Here is a 26,297-nt window from a genome sequence, read left to right as displayed (position 1 = left end):
GTGTGTGTGAGGGCGTGTGTGTGAGGGCGTGTGTGTGAGGGCGTGTGTGTGTGTGAGAGAGTGTGTGTGAGAGATAGTTTGTGTGAGTGTGTGAGAGAGAGAGAGAGAGAGAGAGAGAGAGTGTGCGAGAGGGAGTGGTTTTTTTGCAGCTCAGGGAGATGATGTCATTGCTAAGGTATTCAGTCCTTTTGAGAAAGATTTTGTGTCGAACTCTGATCTAGTTTACACTGAATCCACAATGTCTTTTGCTCTCACTGTAGGACAGTTCATGGGGAAGCTGAAACAAACTATTTTGAAAAAGCTTTTTGAAGATATCCAGCCAGAGTCTGCAGGGGTTCTAGCAGGTGCCAAATCTGTTCTGGAAAGCAAGTATTAGTCTGTACCATTGGGATACAGGAGGGATTGAGAGCTGTATGTTTTTCCTTTCTTGTTGGTTAATTGGGAACAGAGATAGTAATCAAGGGTATTGTATTTATTGTATTAAGCAGTATTGTTTAAGGGACAATTGCAAGCTCATTTCGGGTGTGAGGTTAAAGAGTTTAATATTGTATTAATAATAAAGTTTTGTTTTAAAATATCAAATCCCTATTTCTTCGTGCAATCACTCCTGGAGCGAAGTATTCTTTTTGCACAGTCTTACTAAATAAACTAAAATATTGGAGTTTCAGTCCAGTATCCTAGCTAGTTTTGGGGTCTGGTCTGGGATCGTAATCGTAGGGTGACCAGAGGAGTGGAGGATCTCAGAAACATGTGACAAGCATTTTGTTTTGGACGTTCCAGTCTGTAACACTGTGGAAGGTGCCTTCTCTCTGATCATTGTAATCTTTGACCTTCAGTTAAATTGTGTTCTGCATGACCAACTTGGGCTCTTCAAATGCAAAAATCAGGATCTTATCCACATTTTACATAATCTAGCATGTGAAAACCCACATTGAACTGGGGCACAAATTGTTGGACTATATAAATTCATAAAGACTTCAACTGACAAAAATCTGCTCTCGATCTTTATTGACAATTGAGAATAAATTGGGTAGTTGCAAGCCTCTGAAACATATCCATGACATATAAATATTTGCTACAAGAGTCAATCAATTTTGGGCTGTTGTAGGCTAGCTAACAATAAATTGTGTGTGGTTAGAGAGCTGCGAAAAGGTGGATCACATTGATTGAAATCGTTCTCTCCCAATTCACAGAGTGTTACAGATAACTCGGGCAAAACATGTGCTTTTCACATGCATACTGTATGTGATGGTAAAGGTTCCAATTTTCTTTTCATCATGTGGCTTACAAGGAATCTCTCCCGCTCTTACTATCTGCTGTTGGCATGTGTTGGAAGGATTTGCTTTTTAAAAAATAAATTTAGAGTACCCAATTCTTTTTTTTTCCCAATTAAGGGGCAATTTAGTGTGGCCAATTCACATACCCTGCACATCTTTTTGGGTTGCAGGGGCGCGACCTACACAGACAGTGACCGGGGCCGGGATCGAATCCGGGTCCTCGCGCCGTGAGGCAGCAGTGCTAACCACTGTGCCACCCTTGCATGTTGATGCTTAACCTGTTTGGTCATGTTATGAACACACCCTCCTTGGCTATCAAGACATGGGTTGGGACTTGAACCTGGAGCAACTGACTCAGTGGGTCACGATTCAGATCTCAGAATAGGTTAGCAAATGCTTTGAGAATATGCATATTATTTCCCCATCACACCATAATTTCTTAGCTTTATCCCAGACGTGACCAGATCCGTAGCTATCAACTGCTTCTTCAACTAAAGTGAGGTCAAACATTTGCTGTAGTAATGAAGTATTGATGGGGATTGTGTGCAGCATAAGAGGTGGGGTGGAGGGGAGAAATTTCCTGTAACACTTAGAATAATCTATAAAACCCCATCTACCCTGCCAGAAATCCTGAAGAGTCGTGAACCAACCCTGTTGTAACCAAGTTGCAGTTTCCAGCATTCAATTGGGGATCACTCTTTAAACCAGAAGATCGGCCAACACTTTGAGAAAAAATATCACGTGTTATTGAGCTGGCTGAGTGCCCTTCTTTCCAAAATGGGAAAAGGGGAGAGATGCTTTCTTTTTCCAATAAGACAGTTCTTAAGTTAATATTTTTTGAGGGACGAAGAACTTAAGCACTCGGTAAAGCCATGCTCTTTATGTCACAGTTAATCTTTTGTTTTCTGATCAACAACTGTGAGAGATAATTTGTGAAGTTGTTAAACACCTGGTTTCCTGAAAGAGGTCACTCCAGGCTGCCTGTGGTGGCGGCTGCGACGTTATTGAGCCAAGGACTGAATAGCAATGGTCTGCTCCATCACTCGCCCCTTGTTCAGGAACAGGGCTGTTCAGTGCATTCTGTTTTGTTCAGCCATACTTGAAACTACTGGGACAGAACTTGCTGATAAAATGGCATATAAAGAATGCACAACTTAATTATTGTGCAAACTGACCAACAATTTTTAGCAGATTAAGCGATGAGTCATCAATTACGAAACTCCAGAACGATGCATGATGCCCAGCCATTTTCTTCGTACGAATATCTCACCCTAGCCTCTGCTATTTTGAAGTACTTGCTGGGTTTGAACATTAATTGCCTACTGAATGCACCACAGAAAGCTAAGTCTGGCAATCAACAGCCTAAGTACCCTTTTAACGACATATTTTTATTGTACATCAGTCACCCACAGTAGACAAGGAATTATCAATTTAAACTGTGCAGTCTTATTACTTCAAATGAATTGGGGCGCAGTGATATTGTCACTAGACCAGCAATCCAGAGAACCAGGGTAGTCCTCTGCGGACCAGGGTTCAAATCTAACCATGGCAGGTGGTGAAATTTTAATTCATTCAAAAAATTGGAATTAAAAGTCTAGTCATGACTACAAAACGATTGTTGTAAATAAACCCATTTGGTTCACTAATGCCCTTTAGGGAAGGAAATCTTCATTTACTTGGTCTGGCCTATATGTGACTCTAGAGCCACAGAAATGTGGTTGACTCTTGACTCTCTGAAATGGCCACTCAGTTCAAGGGCAATTAGGGATGGGCAATAAATGCTGGCCCAGCCCAGCGACACCCACACCGTGAATTAATTTTTTTAAATCTCACTCTTCCGTTGTCTATTTTCTCCCTCTCAAACCAAGCTTTCTTTCCCCCTCTATTTATTTTTCCATAACTTGTTTGACACTAATCCAGCAACTCTAATTCATCTTCCTCCTTAGTCCTTCTTGCTTATTTCTCAATCTATTGACTAGATAGATATACTGTTGGTCCTGCCATTTATTAGCGTCCCAGATGCTCTGTCATCCACAGTTCGCATTTCAAGCTTTTTTTTCAGGAGCAATGCAGGCAAGACTACATTCCTAATTGCCCGAAGTTGGTGCTGGTCAAACCTGGACTGTAATGATGGGTGTTTACGGGCAGACCACATTTATTGCCTATTCTTGGTAGCTTGCATAACCGAATGGCTTGCTGGATCACTTCAAAGGCATGAAGAGTCAACCACTAAGTTCAGTGTGATAATACAGATATGTCAGAATGTGATGGCGCATTCCTTTCCCTGACACCATGGATCACAGAGTCAAAGTCAGCATGGTGCATAATCAAAGAATTGGCTGTTGGGAGTAACGCTCCTCACCTTTCATCAGGTGTCCCACTAGTGCAAAGTTGAAGTTAGAGTTGAAATTGAGCCCCACAAAATGGTCCATCTGCTTGCAATGCCACTCCAAAGGCCTTCTTATCTCCATAAATACTTCCTCTGGACTCTGAAGAGAAAAGCAACATACTGTAATAAAATATTATTCATCAGGATTGCTTGTTCTGAGAATTGTTGATATCGATTGCAATTATAACTACAATACAATTAGCAGTGGTTTGTAGGTACAATTTGGTTCATATCTGCACCTCCTTCCAGCTAGCATTTTGAATCTGTTACACAGTTCACTGATACATGGGGTCAGATCGACATCCACACATTAAGGTAGGCCCTGGGTAGCTTATAGATAATCACGAGAAGAGGATTAAAACGGACACCTCAAGACTTCACATTCATTCGTGACTGGACATGGACCATACTAACTTAAAATCGATGGCCACAGCACCTGAAAAGCCCTCAATGTCCTGTTAACAGAAGTAGAATATGTCTAACTGTTGGCAAATACCCAAACACTATTAATTTCCCCGTCATTTCAGAAGTTAGTTTTCATTCAAAGTTCAAAGTGGATGTGAGGTAATTTGCCCCTCAGGTCAATTACCACCCGGCATGACAGCTTGTTACAGAAGGCCGGGGCAGCATGGTGGCGCAGTGCTGCTCACGGCGCTGAGGGCACGGGTTCGATCGAGGCCCCAGGTCACTGTCTGTGTAGAGTTTACACATTCTCCCCGTGTCTACGTGGGTCTCACCCCCACAATCCAAAGATGTGCAGGGTAGGTGCATTGGGCACACTAAATTGCCCCTTAATTGGAAAAATATAATTGGATACTCTAAATTTATTTTTAAAAAAGAGATGCAGAAGGCTGTCTTATGTTCAACGGTCCAAGTTTCCTGCCCTCTATATCACTGGGGGAAGTCAACTCGTATCACATATCACTGTGAAGTGATCGTGCTGGGAGTAACATGTTACATGCAAAATCTCAATGGTTCAGTAGCAAATATTTTATGATGTATTGTTTGGATGTTATCACTTCAATTTCTTTCTTTATTAAGACCATAAGACATAGGAGCGGAAGTAAGGCCATTCGGCCCATCGAGTCCACTCCACCATTCAATCATGGCTGATTTATTGATTTATTTATTTTAATTTGGAGTACCCAATTCTTTTTTTTTCCCCAATTAGGGGCAATTTAGCATGGCCAATCCACTTTCCCTGCACATCCTTGGGTTGTGAAGGCGAGACCCATGCAGATATGGGGAGAATGTGCAAACTCCACACGGAGTGGTCCAGGGCCATGACTGAACCCATGAGGCAGAAGTGCTAACCACTGCGGCACCATGCCACCCTGCTTTCACTTCAATTTAAACCAACAAAACACTGCTGCCTCACTGCATCAGGGGCCTCGGTTCGATTCCGGCCTAGGGTGACTGTATGGAGTTTGTACTTTTTCCCGGTGTCTGCTTGAGTTTCCTCTGGGTACTCTGGCTTCCTCCCAGTACAAAGATGTGGTTAGGTGGATTTGCCATACTAAATTGCCCCTTAAGTGTGCAGGGATGTGTAAATTCAGTGGGGTTAAAAGGATAGGTCGGCGAAATGGGACTAGGTAGCGTACTCTTCCAAAGGGTCAGTGAATACTCGACAGGCCAAATGGCCTCCTTCTGGGCTGTTTTAGCAAACACCTCACCTTGTCATTGAAGACTTTAAGACTATCCAATGTATGCAGGTTCTGTTCCAGCAATGCGGTACCAGCTGAGTATAGGTTGACTTCATCTAGCTGCAACACTGCTACTGCAACCCAAAAGAGGGCCTTGTGCATGTTTGAGTCCTTTCAAAAGGAGATGGCATGATCAGTTAAGCAAAACATCCATTAAATCAAATCTACAGTTGTACATTTGTGCTGAAGTAATAAACATACACTAGAAGTTAGACAGTTATAAACCATTTGCAACAACAAAAATGTGCACATTTAGATCAGTAAAGTATCTTCAGATTTTTCTTTCCCTTCTTTAGGTTACTATCTTTTTCACCCCAGATTAAAAGGCCAGTTGAGAAAGCCCTGCTGATTACTCTTTGAACCTTGCAACTCTGGACGTTCCATAAGGGAATATGTCTCATTGTTTAACATATACTAAATTAGAACTTCAGTTTGCATTGTTAGATATTACCAAGTACCTTTCTGACACTTGGATTCCACGAGCAACCCCTGATCAACAAGTGGATTGGGAATTGAAAACATGTAGCCTACATTAAATGTTATACAGTCCACAAGCTGCCCACTCCACTGCCCATAGTACACATGATGCTTGAACTGAAAAGCAGGCATGCATAATTCTGTTATATAATGCCTCTATGGCCAGTGTTCGTAGAGTATGAACACTTTGAACTCTGATTATTTTCCCTTGAATAGGGGTACAAGGCAGGGCTGCCCACTTTCTCCACTCTTGTTCGTTCTGGCAACAGAGCCACTCTCTATAGCGTTGAGGTCCTCTAATCAGTGCAGGGGTATTAGCTAAGATCGGGTGGAGCATCGTGTGTCTCTATGTGGATGACCTACTTCTTTAGATTACAGTCCCAGCCCCTCCATTAACGGCATAATGAAGTTGCTGATCACCATCAGCTCCTTCTCTAGGTAGAAACCAAACTTAGGCAAGAGTGAATGTTTCCTGGTTAACCCCCCAGGGAGGCAAACCAATTGGAGATGCCACCTTTTCGCCTTTCCAATACAAGCTTTCGCTATCTGGGGGTCCGGTGGTCCACAATTGGACCTCACTTCATTAACTGGCCCTCTCAAACACCACTCGCACACACCTTCAACCCCCATAAAAATCAGGCATTCTGGTCTTGAACTGCACTCTAAACACAACCTTGAGCTGGATCAAGCTCAACCTCGCACAGGATGACGCAGTATTCACCCTGCGGAGTGTCTCACTGCACACCTCCCCCTCTAATATGGGTCCCAGCTCCTCCTCCCACTTGGTCTTCTACTGAGCTTTGCTCCGTCCATATATCCTGGACGTGCTGCCCTCTTCCGACCCCGCACAGGAGAGAACCCTCTCTAATAATGTGTTCGGCAGCGCTACCGGGAATGTCGGCCAAACAAAATCCTGTACCTGGAAGTACCTGAACCTACAGTCCTGCTTTCGCCGTCAACTCCTCCAAGCTGGCAAACCATCCCTTCAAAAACAAATCTCTCACCCTCTCTATCCCCTTAACTTTCCACCCCTACTAGGTCCCCCCTGCTGTTTGCACTCGCGATTGAGTCGTTGGCCATCTTGCATGAAGAAGTTTGGAGGTATGGAAAGGAATATTGCGGAGGGGGAAAGAGCATAGGGTGTCCTTATATGCCGATGACTTGCTGCTATTTCCAATTAAGGGGCAATTTAGTGTGGCCAATCCACCAAACCTGCACATCTTTGGGTTGTGGGCGTGAAACCCACGCAGGCTCGGGGAGAACGTGCAAACTCCACACAGACCCGGGATCAAAGCCGGGTCCTCAGCGCCGTGAGGCAGCAGTGCTAACCACTGCGTCGCTGTCGCGCTTCTTTCTTTGATATTACCGTGCATAATGTTTTGCTGCAGTTTAATGATGACCCACATGTTACTTTTTACTACAATTGTGCCTTTGTAGATTTTCCTCCATCTGCCATAATACCTAATTTTCATATCTCAGATTATTTATATTCTGTCCAATTAAAGTTTTTGATAACTCTGATGTCTTATAATAATTTTACTAGGAAGATTGAAAAGATCTGGAGGTAGAACACAGAATAGCTCCACTCCTCTTTTTATAGCTATCCATTCACTGTCTTCCCCATAGCCCTTCAAGTTCCCACCCCTTGGGTGATGATCCAATTCTCTTTTGAAAGCCACATTTGACTCTCTCTTCACCACAATCTCAGGCAGCACACCCTGGATCCTAACAACGTGTTGCGTAAAATGGTTTTTCAAATCACGGTTGCATCTTTTGCTATTGACCTTAAATCGGCGTTCCCTTGTTCTCGCTTGATCCTTCTGCCAATATGAACAGTTCCTCTCAATCCAGTGTTCAGGCCCTTCATCATGCTGAACAATGTGTCTCAAATTTCCTCTCAATTTGTCTCAAATCGCCTCTCAATTTTCTCTTCTCCAATGAGACGAGTCCCAACTTCTCCAATCCACCCACGGAACTGAAGGCCTTCATCCTTGGAAGCATTCTCGTGAATCCTTTCTGGACCCTCTCCTTCACATCCTTCCTCAAGTGTTTTACAGCCAGTGAGGTACTTCTGAAGTGTTATAATTTAGGAAATGCTGCAGGAGGCACCTCAAACTCAGAGCAACAGCAATCTGACAATTATCAGATGCAAGAACTGGTGTCTTTATAAGATTACAAAATTGTATTGTATACCCTTAGCAGAAGGTTGAATGCCCTGTTTTTCTCTCTCTTTGGAAAAGAAATATTCTTAGCAACCAAGGATTGAGGCAAAACGAAGATGTACACTTTCTAGAACTGACAGCAGGGGGTCTTCTGGCACCTTATGTACCCTTTTAACTATACAAGTGCAAGTTAAAGGACTTCCGGTTGCGGCTATGTCTAGGTAGGTCGCATGTTCGGCAGCTCCCGCCGGGATCGGATTGTTGGGCTCTTCAGAAGGGCCCCAACGGCAATTGTTCGACGGCTTCCAGTGTGGGAAGGTGACAGCAATGTCCCCCCGACATTATATGGATTGGACCAGGAGTGGAGCGGCTAAAAAAGTGATGCTGGTGCAGCGGAAAGTGCGAGGGAGGAAAAACAAGATGGCGGCGGGTGGAGACCAAGCAGCGTGGGCGCAGTGGTCGCAGGAGTTTCTTAAATGCTGCTTTGAGGAGCTGAAGACAGAAATGCTGGCGCCAATGAAGGCGGCGATTGAGAAGCTTGTGGAGGTCCAGAAGGCCCAAGGGGCGGCGATCTGGGAGGTGCGGCAAAAAGTTTGGAGAACGAGGACGAGATCTTGGGCCTGGCGGTGAAGGTGGAGGCGCACGAGGTGCTGCACAAGAGGTGGGCGAAAAAATTCGAGGACCTGGAGAACAGGTCGAGGAAGAAGAATCTTCAGATTCTGGGTCTCCCTGACGGAGTGGAGGGGCCCGATGCCGGGCATATATGAGCATGATGCTCAATTCGCTGGTGGGCGCGGGAGCTTTCCCGAGGCCCCTGGAGCTGGATGGGGATCATCGGGTCCTGGCAAGGAGACCCAAAGCCAATGAGCCGCCAAGGGCTGTAGTGGTGAGGTTCCACCGCTTTGTGGACAGAGAGTGTGTCCGGAGATGGGCCAAAAAAGAGCGGAGCAGCAGGTGGGAGAACAGGGAGTTCCGCATTTATCAGGACTGGAGTGCGGAGGTGGCTAAGAAGAGGGCTGGTTTCAACCGGGCTAAGGCGATGCTCCATCGGAAGGGGGTGAAGTTCGGGATGCTGCAGCCAGCGCGATTGTGGGTCACGTTCCAAGATCGGCACCACTATTTTGAAACGCGTGATGAGGCATGGAACTTTATACAGACTGAAAAGTTGGACTCAAATTGAGGGTTTGTCGTGGGGGGATGTTTACTGTGTTTACCGCGTTTGGGGAATGTTCTTTTTGTTTGAGTGCTGGGTGGGGATGGGTGAATGGATTTGATGTGGGGGCTGTGGGAGAGTGTGGGCGTCGGTGTTGGAGGAGCAGGGCCCCATGGAGGAAGAGGGGGGGGTGGAGACCAGGGGATGGGGAGTTGGGGTAAGGCCTCAAAAAGGAGCTGCGCTAGAGGGGACGGGGCCGACTCAGGAAAGCGCGGGTTTTTCCCCGCGTTAGGGAAGGATGGGGGGGGGGGGGGGGGGGGGGGGGGGGAGAGAGAGAGAGAAGGGCGGTGCCGGAGAGGAGTGCACACTGACTGCCAAGGGGTGGGGGGATCAATGGAATGGCGGGAGAGGCCGGGGTCAGCAGGAGTCAGCTGACTTACGGGAGTGTCATGGGGGGAGCAAAATGGCTAGATGAGGATCTGGGGGGGAGGGGGGGGAACTGGGTTGCTGCTGCAATGGCCAAAAGGGAGCTGGAAGTAGGAGAGGTAGTCGGGGCGGGGGTCCGCCGCCTGGGGGACTGGAGGTTGCGGGAGGCGCGGGCATGTGGCTGGCCTAGAAAAGGAGATGGCTAGTCGGCAGGGGGAGGGGGGGGGCGAGAACCCCCCCGATCCGGCTGATAACTTGGAATGTGAGGGGCCTGAACGGGCCGGTCAAGACGGCCCGGGTATTCGCGCACTTAAAGGGACTGAAGGCAGACGTGGTTATGCTCCAGGAGACACACCTGAAGGTGGCAGATCTGGTTAGGCTGAGAAAGGGATGGGTAGGGCAGGTCTTTCATTCAGGGCTGGATGCGAACAGAGGGGTTGCAATACTGGTGGGGAAGCGGGTGTCGTTCAAGGCACTGAATATCGTGGTGGATAATGGAGGTTGATGTGTGATGGTGAGTGGTAGGTTGCAGGGGGTGCAGGTGGTACAGGTGAACGTATATGCCCCGAATTGGGATGATGCCGGATTTATGAAACGCATGCTGGGTCGGATCCCGGTTCTGGAGGTAGGAAGCTTGATAATGCGGGGGGACGGGACTTCAACACGGTGCTGGACCCAGCACTGGACCGTTCTAGGTCCAGGACGGGTAAGAGGCCGGCTACGGCCAAGGTGCTCAGGGGGTTTATGGACCAGATGGGGGGGGAGTGGATCCATGGAGGTTTGCCAGGCCGCTGGCCAGGGAATTTTCCTTTTTTTCCCCATGTCCATAGAGCCTACTCCCGGATAGATTTTTTCATTTTGAGTAGGGCGCTAATCCTGAAAGTGGAGAGAACGGAATATTCGGCCATAGCCATCTCGGACCACGCCCCGCATTGGGTCGAGCTGGAGTTGGGGAGGAGAGGGACCAGCGCCCGCTGTGGGACTGTTGGCGGATGGGTGCGGGGGTGTATTGAAAGATATTTGGGGGCCAACGACAACGGGGAGGTGCAGGTGGGGGCAGTCTGGGAGGCGTTGAAGGCGGTGGTCAGGGGAGAGCTAATCTCCATTAGGGCCCACAGGGAGAAGAGAGAGGGGAGGGAGAGGGAGAGGTTGATGGGGGAGATTCTAAGGGTAGACAGGAGGTATGCAGAGGCCCCCGAGGAGGGACTACTTAGGGAGCGGCGGAAGCTCCAGACGGAATTTGACCTGTTGACCACGGGAAAAGCAGAGGCACAGTGGAGGAAAGCGCAGGGGGCGACGTACGAGTATGGGGAGAAGGCGAGTCGGATGCTTCGTAAGAGGGAGGCATCGAGGGAGATTGGTGGAATTAAGGATAGAGGGGGGAATACGGTGCGGAATGCGGTGAGAATAAACAAGGTATTTAGGGACTTCTATGGGTTCAGGTCTGAGCCCCCAGCGGGGAGGAGGGGATGCGACGATTCCTGGATCAGCTGAGGTTCCCGAGGGTGGAGGAGGAGGAGGTGGCTGGTTTGGGGGCGCCGATTGGGCTGGAGGAGCTGGTTAAAGGATTGGGGAGCATGCAGGCGGGGAAGGCCCCGGGGCCGGATGGGTTCCCGGTTGAATTCTACAGGAAATACGTGGACCTGCTGGGCCCGTTGCTAGTGAGGACTTTTAATAAGGCGAGGGAGGGGGGGACCTGCCCCCGACAATGTCCAGGGCGCTGATTTCTTTGATCATGAAGCGGGACAAGGATGCATTGCAATGTGGGTCGTATAGACCGATCTCGCTCCTCAATGTTGACGCTAAGTTGCTGGCGAAGGTGCTGGCTACGAGAATTGAGGACCGTGTCCCGGGGGTGATTCATGAGGACCAGATGGGATTTGTGAAGGGTATGCAGTTAAATACAAATGCGCGGGGCTCCTCAATGTGATTATGATTCCCTCGGTGGAGGGGGAAGCGGAGGTAGTGGCAGCTATAGACGCGAAGAAGGCCTTTGATCGGGTGGAGTGGGAGTATCTTTGGGAAGTGTTGCGGAGGTTTGGGTTCGGGGAGGGGTTCATTAGTTAGGTCAGGCTGCTATATAGAGCCCCAGTGGCGAGTGTGGCTACGAACCGGTGGAGGTCGGAGTACTTTCGGCTGTACCGAGGGACTATCATTATCATAGAATTTACAGTGCAGAAGGAGGCCATTCAGCCCATCGAGTCTGCACCGGCTCTTGGAAAGAGCACCCTACCCAAGGTCAACACCTCCACCCTATCCCCATAACCCAGTAACCCCACCCAACACTAAGGGCAATTTTGGACACGAAGGGCAATTTATCATGGCCAATCTACCTAACCTGCACATCTTTGGACTGTGGGAGGAAACCGGAGCACCCGGAGGAAACCCACGCACACACGGGGAGGATGTGCAGACTCCGCACAGACAGTGACCCAAGCCTGAATCGAACCTGGGACCCTCGAGCTGTGAAGCAATTGTGCTATCCACAATGCTACCGTGGACGAGGCAGGGGTGCCCCTTATCCCCCTTGTTGTTTGCACTGGCAATTGAGCCGTTGGCCATGGCACTGAGGGAGTCCAGGAAATGGAGGGGACTCGTCCCGGGGGGGGGGGGCACCGGGTGTCGTTGTAGGCCCACGACCTGTTGTTGTATGTGGTGGATCCAGTGGAGGGGATGGCGGAGGTCATGCGGATCCTTAGGGAGTTTGGGGATTTTCCGGGGTATAAACTCAACGTAGGGAAGAGTGAGCTCTTTGTGGTGCATTCAGGGGACCAGGGAAGGGGGATAGACGAGCTACCGTTGAAGAGGGCGGAAAGGAGCTTTCGGTACCTAGGGATCCGAGTAGCTATGAGTTGGGGGCCCCTGCACAAGATCAATTTGACGCGGTTGGTGGAGCAGATGGAGGAGGATTTTAAAAGATGGGATATGCTGCCACTCTCACTAACGGGTAGGGTGCAGTCGGTCAAAATGACGGTCCTCCCGAGGTTTCTCTTTGTCTTCCAGTGCCTTCCCATTATGATCCCCAAGGCCATTTTCAAATGGGTAAGCAGGAGCATCATGGGATTTGTGTGGGCGAATAAGACCCTGAGGGTGAAGAGGGTGTTTCTGGAGCGTCGAGGGACAGGGGGGGGGGGGGCTGGTGCTGCCGAATTTGTGTGGCTATTATTGGGCAGCCAATGTGGCGATGATCCATAAGTGGGTAATGGAGGGAGAGGGGGCGGCGTGGAAGAGGCTCGAGATAGCGTCCTGTGTGGGCACGAGCCTGAGGGCGCTGGTGACGGCATCGCTGCCGCTCTCGCCGACAAGGTACACCACGAGTCCGGTGGTGGCAGCAACGCTGAAGATCTGGGGGCAGTGGAGGCGACACAGGGGCGAGGTGGGAGCCTCGGTTTGGTCCCCGATTCGGGAGAATCATCGGTTTGTCCCGGGAAGGATGGATGGGGGGTTTCGGAGCTGGCATCGGGTAGGGATTAGAAGAATGGGGGACCTGTTCATCGATGGGACGTTTGCGAACCTTGGGCGCTGGAAGAGAAGTTTGGGCTACCCCCGGGAAACGCTTTCAGGTACATGCAAGTGAGGGCGTTTGTGAGGCGGCAGGTTAGGGAATTCCCGCTGCCTCCGGCATGTGGGATTCAGGACAGGGTGATTTCGAGAGTATGGGTTGGAGAAGGCAAGGTTTCGGCGATTTACCAGGAGCTGAAGGAAGACGAGAAGGCCTCGCTGGAGGAGTTAAAGGGCAAGTGGGAGGAGCAGCTTGGGGAGGGGATAGATGAGGGTTTGTGGGCTGATAGCCGGGAGTGCAGGAGGCGAAAGAGGCCGGTATTCTGGCCTTTGCGTCCCTGGTAGCCCGGCGGAGGATTTTGCTACTGTGGAAAGATGCAAAGCCCCCAGTGTGGAAGCTTGGATCAATGACATGGCAGGGTTCATCAAGCTGGAGAGGATAAAGTTTGCCTTGCGAGGGTCTGTGCAGGGGTTCCTCAGGCGGTGGTGACCGTTCCTAGACTATCTCGCGGAGCGTTAGGAGGAGGGTTCTTTTGGGGTGGCGTTTGGGTGAAGGTGGGGGGGGGTTCCCTATTTGTGTTTTTAAATGTTATATGGGGGGTTATTGTATATGGAGGAAATCCAATGTATAATTTCTGATTGTTGTGTTCTTGTTTCTTTTTGTTGGGGGGGGGGGAGGGGGTTTGTTGAAAATTTGTTGAATAATTTGAATAAATATATTTTAAAAAAAGAAAAGAAATTGCATTAGCCTGCGGAACATCTCATGTTAATAAAACAAATGCTTCTGATTAAAATAAAAAATTAAAAAATAATTAAAAAGTGCAAGTTAAAGGTTAGCAAATGACTCTTGGCATGGGGTCAACTAAAAAATGACCTTGAGCTAAGTGATGGATGAGGTAGGTGATCATCTGACATCTTGGGTACCTGTGCTGTATTCATTGGCTATTAAGATTCAAACAAATGATGGGACATAGGGTAAATTACCAGCCCCTTGAAACAAAGTATATTATGAAGTGCTCAGAGACAGGGAGCAGTCCTCATCAGGCAGCTGCCTTCTTCAGTTGGAAGATGACCAGGGAAGAAGACCTAGGGAAGAGTTCCTTCAGCCAGTGGGCAGATTAGTGCCATAAGTTACTAAGATCAACAGACTCTGCCAATCGTCCATTTGTCCTCTGAGATCAGTGAACCACTGTCATGTGTTGTATACATTTCCTGTCTCTTTAGTTAATGCATCGTATCAAAACTGTTGACCCGCAATAAATTACCTTTGAATTGACTGCCTATATTGGGTATCACAAACAATTTGGTGCCAGAAGGGAGATCCACAGTAGCGGGGATATCATGGGATTGAAATTTTAGAAGCAACAGTCTTGGGTTGTAGTTAATTGCATGTGGAATAGGTATCAAATGAAGCCAGGAGTCACAATGGCATTACCATGTGCTGGGGAAAGACTAACACAGAGTCTGACTGAGTAAATAGTGAAATGAAATGAAATGAAAATTGCTTATTGTCACAAGTAGGCTTCAATGAAGTTACTGTGAAAAGCCCCAGCTGGAGTGAAAGATATCCTGGGAGCTGTACAAGAGTGCAAGGGAGATTACAAGTGTATAATTAAAAACAAGGCGTTAAGGTAGATACGATTCATACTTGATGGTTGGCAGGAGGGCATTGCTGTTCTGCACAGTAACAGAGCAAGAAGGCATATGATAAAGTGCATGATACACAGAAAAACTAGACAGAACACTGGAACAATATACTGATTTACAGACAAGAAATAGAGTTAGAAGATGCAAGCAAAGCTTTGCAGAAGTTAATTCAGCAACAAAGCACAAGGGATGGTAGGGGTCACCATTTTGACTCCCCAAATTTTAACACTTTAATTTAAGGAATCTGAGCCATTCGCTCAGAGTGGACTTGGGGTTCACAATACTTAGACAGTAACCTGGGATGATTTGATCTGGCACACATATGGTCTTCCAGGCCAGTAAGCCAGCCTCGACAGTGACTCCTATCACTCTCCCAGTGAGAGGTAGCTGCCCCCTCCAATATGACGATAGTGGGAAATAAGTAGGCTGTACTATTGACAATGGAGGCAGTCAGCAATTAATGTTGGTTAACTCTGATTCCTCAATCTTCTGCACTGTAAATTCTATGATATGATAATCTATGAAGTCTCACACCGACCCCATGAAGCTGTCCTCCTACCCAGTCGAGAGTGTAGCAAAATGTGAAATACCATCAAGTCAATCAGACAAAGTTACTGGGCGGAAATATGACTTTAAGTATGAATTAAAGTGCACTTGTACAGCTGTGAAAAGGCTCCACTGTTTGTTTTCCTGAAAGATAAAGACATTCTAGAAAATGTTTGACAGAAATCCAATCATGATTTTCAGAACATTTCTACCAGAGTTAAAGAAGAACTGCTAAAACATGAATTAAAGACCCATTTTACTGATTGTTTCTTTCAAATTTGGTTAAGTAGCAAGCATCACGACTTGAAAATTGTTTGAAAAGAGAAAAAGGATAAACAAAAGGAAATATTCTGTTCCTTTTCTACAGTTAGTCTGAATGATTGTAGTGTTGTATTTTCAAGATGCTGGTGCCATGCTAACTCTTTCGGTCTTCGAACCCTGATTGTACCAAGAATAAATAATCTTAGGTGAGAAACATCTGACAAAACGCTAAAGGATTTCGAAACAATTGAAATCTAATTGAAAATTTGGGCGAAGTTGAAGGTAACAACATAATTTAATAAAGCAAGTTTAAAATGGAGTTTTGTTCTTTTGATCAGTATATATGGATGAGTATATATTTAAAAATGACGTAAAGGGATACAATTGTGTGTCACGTTTACCCCCCTCCCCAAAAATAGCGGCGAAGGTCATCTTTTCTGCTGGCAGCTGCTTTTAAAAAAAATGCTTCACACGACTTCCATATTGCAGAATGTATATTTGTGGACATTGCCAAATGTTAACGTTACAGATATGATTCAATTTTAATGTTACAGATATGATTCAATATTAACCCATTGGACGTCCAAGCAGAGCCAGCCGCAATGGATTTTTCTTTTTGATGGCCTGGCCACTACCCAAGACATGCAGGGGAGATGAGCAAAGATAAAAAGAGGATTTGAGAACAGGAGCAAGGGTGTCTTACTGCAGCCGTACAAGGCCTTTGTGAGATCGCACCTGATTATCATATGCAGTTTTGGTCTCCTTATTAAAGAAAGGATATACTTTCCATAGGGGACGTGCAGTAACAGTTCACCAGACTGATTCCTGGAATGGCTGGAATGTTGTTTCAGGAGAGGTTGGATCTACTGGGCCTGTATTCACTGAAACTTAAAAGAATGAGAGGGGATCTACCTGAAACGTATAAAATTCTGACATTGTGGACAGACTGGAGGAAGTAATCCAGAGACCCAGGGTCATGCTCTGCGGACCTGGGTTCAAGTCCCACCACAGCAGATGGTGGAATATTAACTCGATAAAAAATATCTGGAAGTAGATGTCTAATGATGACCATGAAACCATTGCTGATTGCTGTGTAAACCCATCTGGTTCACTATTGTCCCTTTGGGGAAGGAAATCTGCTGTCCTCAAATAGTCTGGCCTACATATGACTCCAGACCCACAGAAACGTTGTTGACTGTTAATTGCCCCTCTGATTTGGCTTGATTGCTACCCCTCCCACAAACAAACTGCTACAAAGCCAATAAAAAGGAATGAAACTGGACGGACTACCTGGCACCAACCCAGGCACCGGAAACGATAATGGCAAACCCAGCTCTGTTAACCCTGAAAGTCCTCCTTCCTAGCATCTGGGGCTTGTGCCAAAATTGTTGGAGCTATCTCACAGACCCATGGCACCATGGGCAAGGAAACCACTTACCCTCAGCTGATTAATCAGTACTCTTTCACAGTTTAACACCATTTGTTCAACCTCATGGGTGGCAAGAGCACAGAATGTACTCTGGGTGGTGGACTTCAATGTTCATCACAAAAAGTGGCTCAGTAATACCATCACAGATCAAGCTGGCCGAGTTCTACTCAAGAAGCTTGGCACCATCCGGGACAAAGCAACCCGCTTGATTGCTACCCCTCCCACAAACATTCAATCCCCCCACCACCGACGAACAGTGGCAGAAGTGTGTACCATCTAAAAGATGCACTCCAGGAACTCCCACAGTCCAAAGATTGTGCCGGTTAGGTGGATTGGCCATGTTAAATTGTCCCTTAGTGTCCGAAAGGTGAGGTGGGATTACTGGGATAGGGTGGAGGCGTGGGCTGAAGTAGGGTGCAATTTCAGTGGGTCGGTGCAGACTCAATGGGCTGAATGGCCTCCTTCTGCATGGCAAATTCTATGATTCTATCTCACCAAAGTTCCTTAGGTAGCACTTTCCAAATCCATGGCCACGACCATCTTGAAGGACAGGAGCAACAGATACCGGAGAACGCCACTACCGGGAAGTTCCCCTCCAAGCCACTCCCCATCCTGACTTGGAAATATATCACTGTTGCTTCACTATCACTGGGTCAAAATCCTGGAATTTCCTCCCCAATAGCACTGTGGATGTACCTACACTCAGGGACTGCAGCGGTTCAAGAAAGCAGCTTACGACCACCTTCTCAAGGGTACCGAGGAATGGGTAATAAATGCTGTTCTGGGCAGCGACACTCACATTCCGCAAACTAATAAAGTTGGGCACGGCGTGTCTAGAACAAGGAGTCACAGTCTCAGGATACGGTGTAGGCCATTTAAGACTGAGATGAGGAGAAATGTCTTCATTCACAAGGTAAACCTGTAGAATTCTCTACCACAGAAGGCTAAGGTTGTGGAGGCCGAGTCGCTGAATATATTTGAGGAAATAGATAGATTCAAGGGGTATGGGGAAAGCACAGGACTATAGTGTTGAGATAGGGAATCAACCATGATGATATTGAAAGGCAGAGCAGGCTTGAAGGGCCAAATGGCCTACTCCTGCTCCTATGTATAGACAGCAAGCACAAACCCGTTCATTGATCTTTTGAGAAGATGAAACTCAAGGCGGTTTATTGGACCAAGCGCGTTTGGCAGGATATTGACAACTTCAGCAGAAAGAAAATTAGGGCATGGTTTGAGTGTGCAGAAGTGAATTGCTATGTCTAAAGTAACTGACCAGCCAGGGCATGCAACACTGAAGAATAGGTCCAGCTACTTGTCAAATAGCGTGGCATGAAATGGTTAATGTGGTCTAAGAGTAAGATTTTTTTTTAAATGACCAGGGCACTGACACATAGACCACTCAGAAGCTGACTTTAAGAGATTATGGTCAGAAGGGATACTCTTAAAGTAAAATGAATCTTGGATTGGGAAAGCTGAAGGTGAAGGAAAATTAAAAAATTGTGGGAATTAACCACAAGATGGGGTACAGTTGATGGGAAAGCTGGAGAATCTTTCAAGTCCATGCATATCCTGCTGCTGCTATTAGCCTAGAAATGAATAGCACTCCTACAAAAGAATAAGGAATATCACTGAGTGAGATGGTCTGCAGATGGGGCATGCCAATCCAAGACAATCGTAATCAGATAATTCCAATGACTTTTGTACATTATCTACGATATGCAATCAAGAAATTAGATGAACAACTCTAAACCCTTAACTGAAGTTTGCATGTTTTCTGTTTCTGTCCCTCTTCAGAAAAATCATTATTCGCAGCTCGGGTTCGAGGCAAAAGCATTCTTGAACTGATACCAGGGAGTCTTCTCGTGCCTGCTACCCTTTTATCTATACGAATATCTGGTAAAGGCTAGCAAATAACCCTCAGCATGAAGTAAACTAAAAAGTGATGTTGAACTAAGTGGTGGATAGCGGGGAGGCACGCATCTTGATGTCTTGGATATCTGTCCTGTAATCATTGGGTAGAAAGGTTCAGACAAGTGGTAGACAAAGGGTAAACTACCAGTCCCTAGAAATAAAGTATAGTAACGAGTGTTGGAGACAAGGGGCAGGCAGTCCTTGTCCAGTGGCAGCCCGAGTCAGGCAGCTGCCTTATTCAGATGGAAGATGGACTAGGGAAGATGGAGGAAGGGGAAGACGGAGGAAGACCAAGGGAAGAATTCCTAAACGCTTCAGATTACTTGCGAGTGTTCGACTACCTACATTGAGCACCTGTGGCTCCTGAACCTAATATCTTCAAAATAATGTATTTTGTGATGTATATTGAAGAATAAATATCTGCCAGAACACAGAATGATCTACGCCATTCTTCTTTAAAATAGTTGCCATGGGATATTTACGTCCACTGAAGTCCAGCACTGAATACTGCACAGGATTGGCAGCCTTCATTTGTGTGTTTAGGTCTTGGAGAGGGACTCGAATCTAAACCCTTCAAACACTACCCACTTAGCCACAGCTCTCATACACCACATCAAACAATGCACGCTGTTTCTCGCCTTTGAAAGGAAAATCAAACACTAGACATTTGTTCTTTAATGCAACTCCATTCAAGTGCTATTTCAAAATGAGGAGAATTATTTCTTGCAGTTCTGCTCATTAGCTCATTGTCATGGGCCTTTGCTTCATGTTTTTTTAGCTCGGCACATGTCTGACTATTTCTCAAACATTCTCGTAGCCTGAAATATAAGCTGTTTTTCCGCTCTTTTTTTTCCATACGGGATCTGTACTTCCACCATTTGCTCACATTTTGCACTTACCTTATTCAGTAGTGGTTGGAGCTTGGTCAATGCGATAACAGTGGCCTCGATCAAAACCTGGCTGTTGTGATTATCAGGACCTTTCAGGCAACTTTCCAGACCCTGTGTAAGTGAATGGAAATGCCACAATGGTCAGTTATAAGCTTTTCTTGGAGAAGACAATCACATACAAACACGTTCACCAAAGTGAGTGGCGGCAGTGGTGGGGAACCAGCTCTGCCCATTTCCATTAACCGCATTGCAAAGTCTGGATGATATTGCCAGACTTTTGTGCTAACCACCAGAAACAGTGGGTGGAAAGCCTTCATCCCAACAACGTAGCACAGAACACAAATGACTAGAATACAAGTTTACAAGTAGTAGTTATCATGCCAATTGGTTCCTTTACTTCAAACACTCCCCTGGCCTCAATAATTATTCCCCCCTCAGCACTGGAGTGCTGCCAGTCTGAAAATCGAACCAAACACTTGACTCCCAAGTTAGCGGTATTGTTATTTTATTTAAAATAGTTTATATACATGTTATTTAAACGGGTTTATCTTGGTCTGAACTCAAGTCAGTTTTCAATATTTCTGACAAACTTTATATGGCTACATAGTATTTTTTTAAGCCTAGATAGTTTGGATATTCAATTGCAATAATCATTTTTTACACAAATTTAACCTGCTCTGCAAGAGCTATGTTGCAGCGTGCTGTTCAAAATAAAGTTTCAGAAAGTAAGATATCATCTTATTTTGGCGAGGGAGGGAGGGGCGTAATCTCAGAATCTTGATTTAAGCGTTTCGATCAGATGGGCAGTGGGAAAGGTGGAGTCGACTTATATCTATCATCTTAGCTTGGAGTTTGTGGTGAAGGCCTGTTCGATGAAAAATACAACCATCTGAGATTAAGACTATTGATTATGCTGTTAACTTCAATGGAAGTTGTTAGTTTTTGGGTGATGAGTTGATAGTGCAGCATTTCATGCTCTGGGTGATTCACTATACATGGCATTTCATCAAACCATGCAAAACGTTCGGTCCTTCAGAACAAAAAAGACTGGTTGCATTGAATATGTATGCTTGCTGACTGGGTTTTCGCTTTTTAAAAAACTTTAGGTTTATATGTATGACTCTCTTGGTTCAAACCAGACCATCAATTTGTAATACCTTTTTTTCCTTTTGTTTTACAGATGTTTTAGAAACTGAAATGCTATTCTATTTAAAAAACACACATCCTGTTTATGCTTTAAGCACATTCCTGTAAAGCAGATTGTGATGCTGATAGTGATCGAATACAATGTATATGAGCTTCTTCAGCAAAAACGTCTAGTATTTACACATGTCTTTCAAATTAGAAAGCATTTCACAGTTGAGAAGTCCAAGAAGGATAGGGAGGGTATGGGAAGCTGACACAATATGGCAGTCTGTAAGGCGGCTTTCAAAGGTGAGGAGAAAAGTAGTAAACAATGGAGGAAGTACGAAATGAAATGAAAATCGCTTATTGTCACAAGTAGGCTTCAAATGAAGTTACTGTGAAAAGCCCCTAGTTGCCACATTCCGGCGCCTGTTCGGGGAGGCTGTTACGGGAATTGAACCGTGCTGCTGGCCTGCCTTGGTCTGCTTTCAAAGCCAGCGATTTAGCCCTGTGCTAAACAGCCCCTTGGAAAGGGAATGGAAAGAATTCATATCATAATTATAAAGAGGGGCCAATGTCTTGGTCTTTGCCTCCTTGATAGCCCGGAGACAGATCTTGCTTGAATGGAGGGACTTGGAGCCGCCTTCTCCCATCCTGCCTTCACCATTTTAACCCCCCACCATCCCACTCCTCGCTGGAAGGGCCCAGAGCCGCCAAAAGCAGGTGTATGGGTGAGTGACCTGGTGGAATTCCTGAGGCTGGAGAAGTTCATCCTGAGGGGATCAGTGGATGAGTTCACTTGGAGGGAGAAGCCGTTCTTTAAGAAGGATTGAGGGATGGTGGTGGTGGGGGGGGGGGGGGGGGGGGGGAGAAGAGAAGAGAGAGAAGTGGGTTAAAATGGCGAAGGCAGGATGGGAGAAGGGGGCGATGATGGGGAGCAGATGTGAAGTGGATATTGGTTATTTATACACGATTTTGCTTCTGCTTCGGTTTGTTTTATGAAAATGCCTGAATAACATATTTAAAAAAACAATGGCCGCGATTCTCCGAGCCCGTGCCGGAGAATCAACGAGGGCGTGCGGGAATCGCGCCATGCTGCTCCGACGCTGGGCCACCGATGGCGCCCGCATGGTCATCGGCGCACCGGACGGTGGCCGCTTTCAACGGTCGAGTGCCCGCCGGCGTGGGTTACGTATCGTCCTACCCTGCGGGACCTCAGGCTGCCCCCACCACCCGTCCTGGTGGGGGAGCGGGGGGATCAGACTCGAGGGGAGCCGCCACGGTGGCCAGGCCCGCGATCGGGGCCTACCGATCAGCTGGCGGGCTAATTCCGGGGGGGGGGGGGGGCTATGTTCCTCCGCGCCAGGCCCCTGGAGGGCTCCGCCATATTGCCCGGGGGCTGGCGCGGAGACGGCAACCCACGCGCATGCGCAGACTCGCGCCGGTCGTGGCATGCATCTGCGGATACGCAGCAGCCGTGTCGCGCCGCCTTTCGAAAACACAGCACTCCGGCGCCATAATAGACCCCTAGGAAGGGGTGAATGCCTAGGTCTGGAGGCCCACTGACACCGGCGTTGTTCGCGCCGGTTTCGACGCTGGCATCAACACTTGGCCGGGATTTCGGAGAATCCCGGCCAATATCTTTCCTTCGAAGAAATCAAATATCTAACCGGGGATTTATATTCAATGCCACTGGGTGTCACAAGAGGTTATCACCACTTTTAAAATGAAAACTCCATAAAAAGCTGTGACTAACATTTCGATGTACATACGGATTATTTACGGTGAAACAGAGAATACAGATGGCACTGTGGATTCTGCTCAAAAGTGTCTTTGAGTCAGATGGTACAGGAAGTTTGCCATCTGCCCATGTTATTTCATATATCCAGATATTTACCTCCTCAAAACTTTCAGATTCTGCAATATCTGTTTCCCAAAATACAATATTTATAAAATATTCAGAAAGGGATAAAAAGGATGTTTAGTTGTTGATCTTTAGGCCGTGTTGAAGAAGCTCACATGAATTGTGTTCAGTGGCCATCAACTTCGGATAATCAGTAATTTACAGGAGAGAGTTTTAGGAGCAACAATGAAGATGAGACAAATTTTTGGAGCAACCAATTCATAAAGTTGCATTTAAGTAAACAAATTAAAAAGGCAGAAGGGGAGTGCTTTCAGTTTCGAAACTGTATTATGGATAGTCTTAAAAAAGCACTTTGCGCTTGATTAACAATTTGCAGTCTTTAAAAACAAAAAACTAGCGTAACAAGGATCGTCAAAGTTGTTACATTCCTTTTTTTAAAATATAAATTTAGAGTACCCAATTATTTGTTTTCCAATTAAGGGGCAATTTAGCGTGGCCAATCCACTTAACCTGCACATCTTTGGATTGTGGGGGTGAAACCCACACAGACACGGGGAGAATGTGCAAACTCCACACGGACAGTGACCCAGTGCCGGAATCGAACCCGGGTCCTCAGCTCCGCAGGCAGCAATGCTAACCACTGCACCACCGTGCCACCCTAAAGTTGTTACATTCCTGATTGAAGATGAAGTGCAGTAGATACTGCAAGTTTGAGAATCATTAATTTCCAAAATTCATGTTTTACGTTTACTTCAGAGTGTAAGATGTTACAGTCAAAACAAATGCATAAAAGGTCATAGAATGAACAGTAACCGGACCCAGACAAGAAATAAAATGGCAGATGAATCAGAATTCGGCACAGAATACAATTGTTAAAATGAGCAGGCACGATGCGTAAATATGCTCCGCACTTCACATCACCCATACATGCAGTTTATGTTGATGGTAAATGCACCCCATTCCTCAAATGACAGAAAATTAGAATTGCCAGCGACGCTGCAAGGTGGCATGCTTGGTGATAATTAAGGAGGAAATAGCTAACTCAACTTCTGTCTTTTGGCTGATACAAGATCTTCTGAAGATCCCTCAGTAGCTCTTAAAGCTTAGTCATCAGGAACAGTGAATTCCACCCCATCGGAAATGATTCAAATATAAGCCCCGTCAGTATTTCTGCAGTTTAGAGACTAATAATTAAATGTGGTAAAAGGACCTACTTATCCATGGTCATATATTCACCATCAGTAGCCATTAATCAGGTGATTGTCTGTGCTATCCTGTGCTAGATTTGCATATATCTTAAGCAGATGACATTATAGGCTTAGGCTTTCACCTGTCAACGTCTTGTCAATTTTAACTCCCCTTGTTTTGCTTACTGAACAATGTCCTCTTGATACTCAGACAGTAGACGGATGAACCTCAATGCTGCTTGGTCTTACTGGGGGAACTTTAAATAGCCCCACAAATGTATTGTATATATTTATTGTAATTCACCAAACAATTCAAATTTGAATGAAGACAAAGATCTTTGATAGTGATTACGCAGGGTTTGCACAGTTAAGTGGCACAGTGTCATGTGAGAGTACCTTGAAGAAATGGGTGTTTATAATTGGGTGTGTATATAAGTATCTGTAGTGAGAGTACCTTTAAGAAATGGGTGTTTATTACTGTAGTGATGTCAGAGAGGGGGTGGAGCTGGGCTATCTGTCAGCTTTTTACTTTCGTTTTAGGCTGTTTGCTGCAGGGTGTGTTTTAGTTTCGATTTCGGAGCTGGATAGCTGCAGTCACAGCCAGAAGGTGTATTAGAGTCTCTCTCTGTAACCTAAAGACTGTAAATCGATCCTGGTGATTTAAAACTAATAGCAGTAGTGACTTTAACCTGTTGTGCTTCTGTTAATAGTAGTTTTTTTTAAAGTGTTATGGATGTTAAAAGGAAAGTAAGAATTACTTAGTGTTGTATTCTTTGGGGGTTGTATTTGAATTAATGGTTGCTAAGATGTTCACTGTATGTTTTAAAAAGGTTAACTTGAGTTCATAGAATAAACATTGTTTTGCTTTAAAAAATACTTTTCCATTTCTGCTGTACCACACCTGTAGAGTGGGCCGTGTGCTCCCCATACCACAATCTATGAAAAGTTGTGGGTCAGGGGAACTCCATGATACACTTTGGGATTCTATAAACCCTGGCCCTTAACAACAGTAAAACATTAATTTGAACAGATTTGGTTCTTAACCTTTCAATCTGACAATCTCATTATTTTACGTTGGGTGTATTTTATTTTCAAATATGAAATGAGAAAATTGAAAAGCCGGGGTCAGATATCCTGATATGTTAATCCCCAAATGGCGTAGAGCTTGAATTTGGTTTGGTTCATCACCTCTCTCAGGTAATCACATAACTATTGAGTGGGGTGGTGAGTGCTTGTACTTCGATGAATAAGATCTTGGGATTGTCTGGGACTGCTGGTTGCAACCTCCCCTCCACAAGAGGGTCTTTTCCTACTGTTCAATGTTCATAAAACACCCAAATATTTAAAGACAATTTGGGCACTAAGGTGGTGCGATGCATGGACACAAACTCTACATTTGCAGCCCTTCGATAAGTAATTGCACAGGGAATTTATCCGAGTTAATTCTCCTGTCAATTCTAATGGAATAAGTTGGTGCCAATGTAACACAGAAATTCTGTTTTGCATTTATATTGACTGGTAGTTATTGGAAGAATGTTGCTGCTTGTTACGGTGAACAGGCGGGTAAGTGGAGCTGAGTCTACAAAAAGGTCAGCCATGATCTTACGGAATGACGGAGCAGGCTCGAGGGGCAAGATGGCCTACTCCTGCTCCTGGTTCTTATGCTCTTATTGTTCTTTGGGGACCAAATTCTGAAATAGAAACAGAAAGCACTGGAAAAACCCAGCAGGTCTGGCAACATCTGTGGAGAGAGAAAAGGTTAATGTTTTGAGTCCAATATGAAACTGCAGCGGGGTGGAAACATGACGGGCTTTAATCTGTTGATAAAGGGAGGAGGGTACAAAAGGCAAAGGGAGTGGTAATGGTTGTAGTAAAGAAACAAATTACAGATCCAGAGAAAGTATTAACACTAAATAAAGGTCAGCTCAGTCTGGAAGCAAAAACAAGATACAGTCAGGAACCTGGCAAAAAAACATTCAAAATAGAGGGCAGAGGTCATGGTCTGAAGTCACTGTGTTCAAAAAGCAGTAAAGTGCTTCATCGGAAGATGAGGTGCTCTTCCACAAACATGCGTTGGGCTTCACTGGAACATTGTAGCAGTTAGAGGACAGAAAATAAAGTCTGAAAGAAGATGGCAAGAAACAGCAAGGTCAGGGTCATGTCTGCAGACTGAGTGGAGGTGTTCAGCCAAACCATTTGGGGTTTGGTCTCTCCAATGTAGAGACAACCGCATTGTCAGCGGTGAATACAATAGGCCAAATTGACAGTAAATCACTGTTTCACCTGGAAGGAGTGTTTGGGGCCTTGGACAACGAGATGCGAGAAGGCAAACGGGCAGGTGTTATA

At 46.0% G+C, this 26,297-nt stretch overlaps 1 protein-coding gene across 5 annotated transcripts in view; it reads right to left on the bottom strand.

The window, feature by feature from the left end:
- The window catches only part of nf1a (neurofibromin 1a), a 372,455-nt gene that overhangs the window by 30,359 nt on the left and 315,799 nt on the right, over positions 1–26,297 (bottom strand). For all 5 annotated transcript variants that reach the window (XM_072469810.1, XM_072469812.1, XM_072469811.1 and 2 more), the window contains 3 exons: positions 19,785–19,886; positions 5,340–5,480; positions 3,640–3,766 (listed from right to left, as the gene is read on the bottom strand). In XM_072469810.1, the coding sequence (XP_072325911.1) occupies positions 3,640–3,766; positions 5,340–5,480; positions 19,785–19,886 (370 nt within the window). The remainder of the gene's footprint in view (positions 1–3,639; positions 3,767–5,339; positions 5,481–19,784; positions 19,887–26,297) is intronic.

This window comes from Scyliorhinus torazame, chromosome 12 (assembly GCF_047496885.1).
Source record: "Scyliorhinus torazame isolate Kashiwa2021f chromosome 12, sScyTor2.1, whole genome shotgun sequence".
Taxonomy (NCBI): Eukaryota; Metazoa; Chordata; class Chondrichthyes; order Carcharhiniformes; family Scyliorhinidae; genus Scyliorhinus; species Scyliorhinus torazame.
Note: the sequence above shows the minus strand (reverse complement) of the source record. Positions and strands in the feature narration are given on the sequence as shown.